This window comes from Metopolophium dirhodum, chromosome 6 (assembly GCF_019925205.1).
Source record: "Metopolophium dirhodum isolate CAU chromosome 6, ASM1992520v1, whole genome shotgun sequence".
Classification (NCBI taxonomy): domain Eukaryota; kingdom Metazoa; phylum Arthropoda; class Insecta; order Hemiptera; family Aphididae; genus Metopolophium; species Metopolophium dirhodum.
Window position 1 is genome coordinate 22,254,741 of NC_083565.1, and position 12,645 is coordinate 22,267,385.

General features: G+C 28.0%; 1 protein-coding gene across 1 annotated transcript in view; it reads left to right on the forward strand.

Annotated features, from left to right (window-relative positions):
* LOC132947055 (voltage-dependent calcium channel type A subunit alpha-1) overlaps positions 1–12,645 on the forward strand; it is a 279,720-nt gene that overhangs the window by 122,542 nt on the left and 144,533 nt on the right. Inside the window, 1 exon segment of the mRNA XM_061017234.1 lies at positions 4,015–4,207. Coding sequence (XP_060873217.1) covers positions 4,026–4,207 — 182 coding nt within the window. The 5' untranslated portion in view covers positions 4,015–4,025.

Sequence of the window (12,645 nt, forward strand, 5' to 3'; positions counted from 1 at the left end):
GGTCGTATTAAATTATTCAGCATTCCACAGTAATAATATGTATAATCATACTAAGGGGCGTAGCTAGAATTTCATTATTTTGACGGCTTGAATAAATAGTGTGTCATACGAAATTGCTATTTCGGTAAAACGTACACTAATTATATATATTATACACACCCCTCTGTTACGCCCATGGATTATATTGTAGGTCTATACTGTGTATAGGCTATTTTAACTCGAAATTATGCCTTTAAGGGGATGATGTTTGTTTATTATTTTAATTTTCGAACGTCAATAATATTATATGCATGTATACGTAATTGTTTTACCTATTATTTTATGCTCTATTTCAAACAGAAGTGTTTTATTTCAAATTAAACGTAAAATATAATACACAATTTAACCAGTATCAAAAATCCAATTCAATCCAAATAAAATTATTACTTAAAAAGTCTTAAAGATCACATTTTTAAATAATATGTAAAAAAAATAAACGAAAAATTACGTTTAGATTTTAAACTGACGAGTGAAGACATTAATATTTTTTTGTTAAAATTGAAATTATAATATTAACAATTACATCACAATCGGATAAATTTAGAGCTATTAAGGGGATTATATTTATAAGTAAATAATTATTATTTATCCATCACTAGTTAATGATCTGTATTCAATCTTAGTGCTCACACCTTTTTAATTTTAAATAATAAGAATTTATATATCCAAGATAAACCTAATATTGCAAATGAAATATTTTAGTTCTTTTAATTGCGGTCAATTTTTTATGATACATTTAAAAAAAACCATCGTGTAGTCGATGTAAATAATTAAGCACTTTTCGTGATGTTGCCCACAACTGTGTCGGAAAACAAATTATCGGGAATTGAAATCGACTGACACTTTTATATTTTACAACATGTTATAAAAATGACGAATTTTTATCCATCCTTTTTATACATTTCATGTTCACTGATTATTATTTATTACGTGAAATTACACTGTCCATATTAACCCCAATCACATTTTCATAATAATTTGATATATTGATTGCAAATTTTTGTCCATTATTTAGAATAATATGTAAAATAAAAATTTTAATGTTTGGGAAAATATCCAGAAAACTTCTACATATGTATTGAACTAGGTACCAGCTATATTATATACCTAAGAACTAAAATCATTTAAAAAGATTACTTGTTTTGAAATCAAGTCATCATTGTGGTTAATGAATGTCGTTTGCTGCTGCAAACTCGAAGCGTACAGTTGTTTACATCGATCGTACTCGAAATATATTATTATAAAGTGAATAGTAATTTTCAGAGCAATTAAGCGAGTTTGTTAATAACTTTTTTATCGATCAAATACACGAGGTTACAAGTTTACAACACTGAACACTATACAACCTCCTCCTCCTCCCTCTCCCCCACCCCCATTTAAAGCCTATATAATTTCGGAATTAATACTTCAAATATTGAACAATTGGAACTAATTGATGTGCTTTGTACAATATAATATATAGACATTAACAGTGATACAAAAACTTAAGGTAGATTATATTATATTAATATAATATAATAGTCGTGATGCGGTTGGATAGATTCAATTAAACGGATTAATGTTATTAATAATTCAAGAATAAATTACTACACTTTAACTTCGTAATAATTTGTTTATAAATTATGAATCGGTTAATATGATTGCTTCTTAGGAAATGTGTACTTGTCTTAAAAGCCGTACCTGCGGGAAAAGTTATTGAAAAACTTAAGTTTATTTAAACTGCCGCGTGTGGTTATACCTATAGCATTATGTATTATGTATTAAATTAGTAAATTATTAGTATTTCAATTATTTTTTCACATCTTGTACATAATTTAAAAAAATTTCAAGTTTTAATTAACCGGCAACAGTTGTAATTCGTGATAGGCGAATAATATGATACACTATTTACATAAATAATTATGTTTTTCATATTGTGATGGTTAAATATTTGAAAATATCTTACTCAATATTATGAATTTCAGTATTTGTATTCTTACAAGTTACATAGACGAATAATAAATTCTATAATGTTGTGGTCTAAGCCTTATATTTGCTCTTAACTATATATCTTGCCGTTCCGTACAATTCCAGATTGAACCAAATGGTCTGTAATGAATAAAAAAAAAAACAAACAAACAGTGATAGGTTTATGTTGGTTTAAGAGTCTTGTGGCTCATATAATAGTTTCAAATTACGGAAAAACTTTATACTATCTATCTAGCTATAGTACCTAATATAGTCTATACTTACTGACTTCTAATAATAACATCAACTATTGTAGGTAGTCGATCATATTATGACGTATAATGATGAGCTATCGTGTTGTAGTAGGTAACGGTAGAATTTATTGTTTATAGCAATAAAGTGTTTATATAGTTATGAACTTATGAGACTTACAACGTTATAACTAATATCTATAATAGCATAATATTATAATTATATAATGAGTAAGTATACAAGGTGATTCACCAAGCATGCTCACGGCTCACCCCCATTTTTTCTTTCAATAATGCAGTTATTCAAATTCTAAGGAATCATTCTGTATATTATTACTATAATTTATGACATCCGTAATACTATAGACTATTTATATATTTAAATATGAATTCATCAAGTAAAAATTGCTCGTGTTCTCGCCATATTTTATGTAAGTGGCAATAATTTAGAATGATCTCATATATTTTTTTAATTATTCAAAATAGTTAGTAACTTTATGACTATTGTGACTCAAAATATACGTCCTTTTTGTTGCAAAAATGTAGAAAAATAGACAATTTACGAGTATTTTATGATCATAATATATTACGACCATCTACCATGGCTAATAATAATAATTTTTCTACTGCAATATTTTTTAAACAAAGAACCGAAAATGCTTTATTTATTTTACTATAGTTTTTGTTGTGAGGTCTTAAAATAAGTTTTAGAAATAATAGTAGACACGGATAAGAGTTTTTTTTTTAATTTATAGTGTCAGCTTTTTCAACATAAACAATTATATGAAAGCTCAAACACAAATGAGCTTATAGGAAGTTTTAGTTAAAAAACAAATAAAGTTTGTTTTACTTAATTCTCTTAGGTATATTATCCAAAGTTTTAGGCTCAGAATATGCATGGATTTGCATAATTCTTAATTTTTTATAAAGTGATTTTTTTCTCAGCGTTTTTATGAAATTCAATATCCTTAATGGAAATTATCATTTTAAGTTTGACGGATGTTGTTTTTTTTCATTTATTGAATTTTAACTGCTATAAAACTTATAAACGAATTTCGTAGTATTATATAAGTATTAGCTTTATAATATTATGACATATATATATATTATATTATACTTTATTGTATAATATATACTTTGTATTGGGTAGATAGGTTTGTATTGAAAAATATCTTGATAGAAAATTCATATCAGTTTGAAACTTTCATTGTTCTTTTTCAAGTGGAAGTATACTTTTATAAATTACCTTTTAAGTTTTTATATTTATTTGAATCCCTAAACGATGCTCGTCATCAAGACATCAAAATAATAATAATATCATAGTGGTTTTTATAGAATAGTGAACATTCACTTGGAAAATGTTAAAATACAACAGCAAATATTTTTCCATTGTTTATATTGGTCATTGGCCTAATTTCAAGACTAATATAAATACAAATAATATTGTCCTGCAACGTTAGAATAGCTATGTGTATTCTTTATTTTTCAAGCATAGAACTTCCATTGCAGTTAATTAATTGTGTCACATTAGTTAAAATGTCAAGTCATCATAGCTATAATACCCAATCAATAATATTGTTGACTAGGAGTCATGATGTATTTTACAAAGTACGTGCTACTCAGAGTTTCTGAATATTCAAAATCTAATTTACCTCACAAATTATCATGCGCGTACCTATCTACTTTGTACATTATTTTCCAATATTATTTCGAGTACCTTTACCTAGAAATTATTACTTTTACTCATAATATATTTATTAACCGTTTCGTGTTACAGGTGGCGGAGTGATGTTGGGTGGCGTGGTTGGTAGGCACATGAGCATACGGCGTAGGGAGAGCTCCCCGTCGGTACCTCACCCAGGTGGCCCGGGGAGTCCCAGATATAGGAGACGGAGACGAGCGGTGACCACATCAGATCATAAGACATGTGCTCTTATACAGACCAGAATAAAACTTGGCGACATCATAATGTGAGTGTTAAATAAAACAATATTATAGCTTCTAGACGTTAAGGCGAAAGTATGTTCATTGAACTACGTAACGTATAATAGTCGAGGACAGTTACGAATCACAACGACAGGTACACCTAATTGTATTTACTATAATATATAATTGCGTATGCCTATTGTAAAACTTGGCAGGATCCTATCAGTTAAGGTTAACCATATTATAAGTAGGACGTAGGCAAAGAGGCGTGCTAGGAATTTTAGATGGGGGGGGGGGGAGTTGAAATTGTTATTTCAAACAAAATATTTGTTGAATTTAGCGTTCTAAATCTAGTTATAAACGCGGAAACCTATATATTACAACCAGTTAAGGACGATAGTGTAAAAATTAATTGCCGGAAATCATTAGTTTTTATGGTATAGCCTTACGAAGTTCAATTGTCGGTGTTTTACGCACACGTACAACGCTTATAACGAATTAAAAATTTTTTTTTGTTGAAACCTAGGTAAATCAACATTTTAAAAACGATGGTGCAAAAATAATTCTGACACTCACCCATGGTGGTTTTACATAACAAGTCGAGGGATTTTTTTCGATTTTAATAGCCCTAGCGAGCTCAGCGAGCGAATGGCCACGCCAGGTGAAAAGGAAAATACTAAAAGTTTTAACTAGCTATAACTAAAATAAGTCTGACAGCCAAATTTAGACTTCCCCATATCGTTTTCATCATGTTTAACTACATTGGTACGTTAAAACCAAAACAATTTTTTAAAAAATGTTGTTCATGTAAGTATATATTTTATATTTGTTAAGTGTCCACGAGGGAGGGGGAGGATTGAACTCCCTAACCACCCCCCTTTAGCACGCCCATGCGTAGGCATATAAAAATGTGATCCCACGAATACATAATATATATTGTATTATTATAAAATATTAAAATGTATCATAGAATAGTAACACCACATTGAAGGGGGAAGGCTAGCCTAAGCTCTTTAAACTTTCCCCCCCTCCCCCCCCAAAAAAAAACTAGACAGATTTTAGTTGAGTGGGATCAAAGCATCAGGGGGGGGGGGGGGGAGGGCTGCTTGAAAATGTTAGCTCTTTCTGAAATTTTAATGGATTTCCAACTATGAGTTACACACTTATTATTTTACCGAATACACATTTTAACCTGAAAAATATAATGTGTGAATACATAATATTTTATAATACCCATTCAACGTTTATAAGTGTTTAAATTAAAAAATTTCATGAACAATATTTTACTAAATAATTCAGTAAATAAATAATATCAATTATATTGATTGTATTTAAATATTATTAATTATGAGATATCTAACGTTAAGATCGTTCAGTACTTCTATAAAATATTAATATATACCTACCTACCTACTTTCTTTTGAAATATAATATAACATATTATAATAACAACTAAACATTTTGTAGCTATTCAAATACATACAGTTATGGACATACATTTTTTAATGAACAATATTATCACTTTTATCGTACAAAAGTAAACCATTTTCATCAGAAATTATACTTTTATGAAAAACTGAATTAATTGGCTTTTATTAAGTGAAAAAAAAATATGTAAAAATACCTATTCCATTTTTTTTAAACATAATATAGTACAGTGACAGTTGGAGATTATATTCTTGTTAGAGCCGGTCATACTTTGAACAAAACATGTACGTACTTTGATACCATATGCGTATTAATTAAACTTTATATTGTATTCATATTATGGAAGTTTAAAGTTTTATAATTAGACGTGACTTCTACGAAAATGTGAAATTAACGTTAATAGAGATCAAAGTACAAGTATACTTTTATTTCATAAAAATATGTCATATAATTTTAACAGCATTTTTATTAATAATTTTCTTTTCGAGTGAATGACATAATATTATATTATTGTATTGTAATATCCATTAGGAGTATGTTACTATTGTGGAATAAAGTATTATTATATTATTACATATTACGTTATACGAGTTTGAGTAATGAACGAAATAACTACACGCTTTTTACTATAGCAGAAGATAGCGTGGTTTTGCATTTTTAAATTAAAATTCTCTATTATATGACTAATTTTTAAAAATATATGGACTATATTATATTATGTCGGTATACTACTATAATAGTAGGTTTATAATATTTATGTGTATATACAAATTATTGAAAATCTAATGACACGTGAAAAAAATTACATTATGACTTTCATTTCCATTTTTCTACGAATAATACAAATAGCTCATAATATCATCTATAGATATTATATATAGGTATGTATTTAAATGGAAAATACAAATAAATTAAAACTGAAGAGTTGTAGTTGATAATAGATACCCATATTACTTTTTCCGTTATTCAGAACATATTATTTTATATGAATACAATTTGAATTTAAAAATATTTTCGCGTATTAATTGAGTACCTATTATATTATATTGAAGAGTATATTTACGAGTACCTAGATATTGAATAGGTATGTTCGAATAGTTACAAATATACCTAATCAATAGGCTATTATTATAATTGTTGTTGTATTTAAAATTAAAATACATATTATTTTTACTGCATGTTCATGGTTTGGTATATTGCCGTGACCTAAATCTCGATCAACATTACTGAAGGGTTTATTATATTATAAACTAGGTAATGACATTTTATTGAGATAATTTTTTCCACCTGTGATCATTTGTTTTCAAGAGAAAAAAAACTTTTTAAATTATGTTTCAAACAAAACTATTTAGTAAGACCGTAAAATCTGAAATCCACTGAAAAGTACTTTATTGACCGTAAATATCTCGACGTACCTATAAACATATAAGTTGTGTCTATTTATTTTGGATGAAGTAACGTGCAACCAACTATAATGATCTAGAAAAAATAGTTATTTGTTGAAATATTGTTAACAAATTAATCAGAAAAATAATTTATCAGAACATTATAAAATATATCTATATTATGCTATTAACTTTAATTAAAAACAAAACTTTTTGCATATATTATTATGTGGGTAGGTACTGCAGTTATGCATAGAGATGATTTACCAAGCATTTATCTGCACATTTTTTCGTTTGGTAATGAAACTATTCAAATTCTTTAAGTATACCAAAGGACCATATTTAAAAAAAAAGACTTTTTTATGAAATTCTAGGAATGTTATAAGCCGATACAATATTCATTTCTTCAAATGAGTAAATCACCCTCTTTTATCAGGCATTAAATTTTTTTTTTTTAAATTGTTTTGTTGCTGTGTGGGTATATAAATTGTAGTTTGAAAGAATATTTTCTGAATCATTAGACTTATGATTGAGGATAATAGTTGATGATAATATAACTAAAAAATACGAGGACTGGGTGGTTTGGAAATTATATTATTTTATACAAATGTATTCAAATTTTATAATTTGTAAAAATTGTCTATGTAGGTACCTACAATAAGTATCCTAGACTAATATTTGGTACATATTATATTTTAGTTATATTTTGTGGAAGACCATAGACCATTTATTAAGAAATATTCACTTAGTACATCAATAATAATGACCATTAATCATAAGCTACTCATTAAAATTTCAGTTTAGATAAGTGATTCGACGGTTTTAAAAAATAGACATAAAGGATAATAGGAAGGTGAGCATGCCTGGTGAATCATCCTGTATAGTTATATTATAATATGCTCCCTTTTTTTATACACATAAATACAGGGTGATTCATCAAGTATACTCGCCTCCAATTTTTCATTTAAAAATGAATTAATTCAAACTCTGATTTTTCGAATTTTTAAATACTTTCAAAGACAACTTTTAAAATTCATTAATTGTTTGTACTACTTAAAAAGTGTCCTATGGTGATGCAAACTTCTGTTTTTCAAATGAGAATCCCCCTTTTTTAATGTAAATTATTTAGTGTATAACTTTTTTTGAACATTTTGGTTTTTTACGAATTTTGGTTCTTATGCTATGTCAAATTTTTCAGAGAAATTATCTACTGAATAATTATTATTTACAGTTGAAAAGGAGCTAGTATTCTCATTTGGAAAACAGAAATTCGCATCTCTACAGAACTCTACTTGTAGTACAAAAAATCACAATTATTTAAAAATATGGTACTTAAGTATATTTAAATATATACTAGCGAAGGGGGGACCCGCCTCCAAATTCCTAAAAATTGGATTGTATTATGAATAATATGTATATAATATATAGGATCTAATTTTTACTTTTATATATTTCTGGTACCCGGCATACTTTCTGTTGCTTTAAGCTTTTACGTATTATGTTATAATTTAGGCAGCTTAGTCGTAAGTATAAACTTTAAAGACAATGTTTCGCCCTCCCCTGCACCACTAGTAAAACATTTATCGATTCACCCCTAGTATGGTGTTATATTATAAACATATGGTCATTACTTTTTATTAGAAACCTCATCGGGTTGGACCTTTAATTTTAAATTAGCCTATCTTCTTCCCAGAGGTCTAATCTATCTCTGTGCTGAATTTCATAGCAATCGGATGAATGGTTTAGGAATGCATAAAGAACACACACATACAAACATTCATTTTTATAGATATATTATATATTATACTTATGTAAGATTTGGTAAAGCACACAATTTTTTTCGGGTATTATTTTAAAAATTAAGTATAGTAATAATTATAATATGTAATACCTATTTCTATTAAAAAAATACTTGGTAAAATGGTTGTTGTCTTTTTGATTTTAGTTTTGTATTGAAAATAATCTATGCTATTATATAAACAGGAGTTGTTAGTTACCGTTGTTGAGGGTAATCTCTGGAACTACTGAACCGATTTCGAAAATTCTTTCACCAATAGAAAGCTACATTCCTCGTGAGTGTCATAGGAGAATTTAATAAGGGAATTCATAACGCCTGGTAGGTGCTCAAACAGGAATTTTGAGATTTACGATAGACATTTTTGTTTATTTATAGTTGCTATGGGTTATAGGAGTTGAGAATAATATTTATTTATTATTATTATTTTTTTCGTCGCATATTTGATTTTGGTGGTATTAAGAGTAATTCTCGATATTTTCTTAAATTTGGTCATATTTTTGACACAAACCATTATCGAGTAAATAAGTTTCACCATAACGATTTAGTGGTACAATTATTGGTATAGTTTTCCACTGATTTGTGATTATGTTAAACAAAAAAGGAAGATGGTGTTTAACTCTTTTGATCATAATTAAAACATACTGCAAAAAGTAAAATTTGGTGCTTCTAACTCAGTACCAAGGACTGAATGAACAGCATAAGCTTCATCTAAATATTTTCTACCTACCAAGGCTAAAATGCACTTTACCACGCCCCTCACGAATTAAATTTTTTTTTAAAAAGACGTAAAAGGGTCAGCTAATAATATGTAAGTACGACAATAATTTTTTCGCGTAAAACCGAAAGCGGCATCTGTCGGAAAACTATTTTACTCGTAAAGGATAATATTGTTATTAGCAGTAAAAATGTGTACTCTCAGTTGGCGATTTTCCCTACAGAGCGCGTTTGTAGTATATTAAGTTATAATGGTAACGAATGTTGTACACCTAGGTAGAGATACCAGTCTTGAAATAGGTGAACCAAAATAATATTTTTGCCAACAATAATGCCACTTATAAAAAATAAACCTATCCTTACTAATATTACCTAACCTATCTAATTTTTCTTTCCGTGCAAACAAAATGTATATCGTACCGATGTTTATTTTTCGTCCAGTACAATATATTATTATTTTAATTTAGAAAGTCACGTACATATTGGCTTATAAAAACATTTCTAAGAAGGTATACCTACAACACTACACATTAATATTCTGTAACTGGAATCTTGATAAAAACCAATTACTTTGATTAAAATTTAGTATAACAATTCAATGGCATAATAATATTATTGTGGCTTGGCGCGGCGCGTTGGCTGCTATCAGTGACGCAACATGACTGAGAGTAAGTAATAACCACTGCCACTAGTTCCCGGATGGGTGACCAACCACCAAGGTTCGTAGTGTGCAAAAACCTTGCCACACATACACGCGTGTAAACGTGTTTATAACCGTACCAACCGTTCCAACCTTACCGTACCAACCCTACCGACTTGACAGGCTAATGAACTCAGTCGTTGAAGCCTTAATCCGATAAAAAAAAATCATAATAATGATAATATTCAGTTACGACAATAGTTATAATAATTATATGCATAATACCTATACGTAATAAAAATATATTATTTTATTTATTCTTCAAGAAGATAATGGGCTCCCACGCGAACATGTTCACATTATGAAATATAAATTCATTAAATACCTAGCAAATATAAATTAAATAGTTAACATTTTCAATACACATATGGAGTTAACAAAAGAAAAATTATGGTAAATAATATATCAAAAAAAGTGGTGATCGTGGGACAGAAACGTAGCACGCTACACGATAATTTCCACTTCAAAGAAAATTTATGAATCATAAATATATTATATTAACAAGTAACCATTAATTGTATACCTGGTGGAAATTATGTAATTTTTACATTTCATTCGTTTCTATGGTGATAAACAAAGCGTTACACAAAATCTCTGTGCCCAGCATAAAACATGTTTATGTTAAAATTATCATACATCGGTAAAATAATAATAATAATATTCTTCACTTATAATATAATATTATTATTATAATCGTTATAGGTACACAAACTTGTTTTGTTGCTATAAATTATAATCGATATGTTATAGTAATAACCATGCAGTAATAAGTTGATTTATTAAAAAAAAAAAAAGTAGTTATTAATTTATGAATTTATTAGGTAATCATATTATAATCTTTATTATTTTACAAATACAAGGGGAAGAGAAAGAGTACATTTTCTGTAACTAAAATTATGTCATTATTTGCTTGGAATTCCTGTCCTTGTAAAATTCGTCTAATCGTTTCCTTTAGCATTAATTTCTATTGATCTCAATTCTCAATCCAATGCGAATTTTTTAACTAATAAGTTACCAAATGTTCTTTACAACTTTGAGAGAAATAAATCGTGTATTTTGAGTATATTATCTCATTGCCGTCAATACACGATAAACAGTTAACACTAATGTAACCTACAGAAATATATTGATAATCTTATCATTAAATATGATTATTTATTTTATTGTTTTATACGGTAAAATTGTTCTCAAAACGATCACCATTTTAGATTCTGAGCCGAGCGAGGAAGCTAGTGGTTTTACAATGGTGTTTATTTTTATATTTTTTTTTATTTTGTATACAAAATGTCTACTAGAAGGAGGGTTTCGATTTCAACATATTATAGTATCTTATCTTTTAGCAAATTGGATCAAGATGGTACTTTAGAAAGGTCATTTTTCGATTTTCTCAATAGCCTACCACTGGAAAAACCACAGATAAATTACAAATAACCGCTAAAAATGTGATTTTAATTTCTAACACTTTGTTTATCACCATAGAAACTAATAAAAAATAATAATATTATACAATTAATTCAACTTATAGGCTATAATAAATAATAACAATATAAAATAACCAGACTGACAAATAACCGTCTCCACTCAGAATCGTTTTTCTTATACAATGATATTATATCATTGAATTAAAGTTTAATACAATCTATTATACATTGACCCATTTGTAACCTACTGTGCAGCACAGCAACATCCACTTACCCGCTTTTTAATAGTCGATCACAAATCGATATTTCTGTTTTTTGTTTTGTTTTTTTTTTCAGAAAGGTCGGTTCTATACTTTGTTATAATAAACTCTTATTTGATGTTTCTATTATGTTCTTAATACTCATAATAATATACTATATTTAATAACCTGCTACACACACTAATGCCACCCACAGAAATATGTTAATAATTCTTATTCAATATCATTGTCACCGCTTATTGGACCACCGGTTAATTGACTCATATTCGCCTATTGGACTCTAATAGGCTGGTGCTGATTTACATGTATACTTCTACAATTATATATATAAAAAAAAAATAGTCTATTTGTATGTTTTTAAAAGCATATTTCCTCGATTTTTAGTCCATTTTCACGATTTTATCGCTTATATTTTGACGATTGACACTATTTTCTCGTCTTGAAGTCCCATCGAAAAGTACCTATTAAAGATTTCAAAATATTTTTTTTACAACATTCGAAGTCATTATTTATGAAAAATATTTTATATATTTATCATTGAACTCTACCTTACACAATGACTTAAAAATAACAACTACCACTGAACTAGCCAAAACAATGTACAAACGCTTTCACCAAAATCTTAGGTTAGATTTTAATATCACACATGTCCTCCATCACCCTCCCAAAAAACCCACCACGCAGACTTAAGCGTAAATGGTGTAGAGACCTATTAAATTAGTAAAAGAGGTGTTACCATTGGGTTTCTTCCTCAACACGATATTCATGTCATTTTA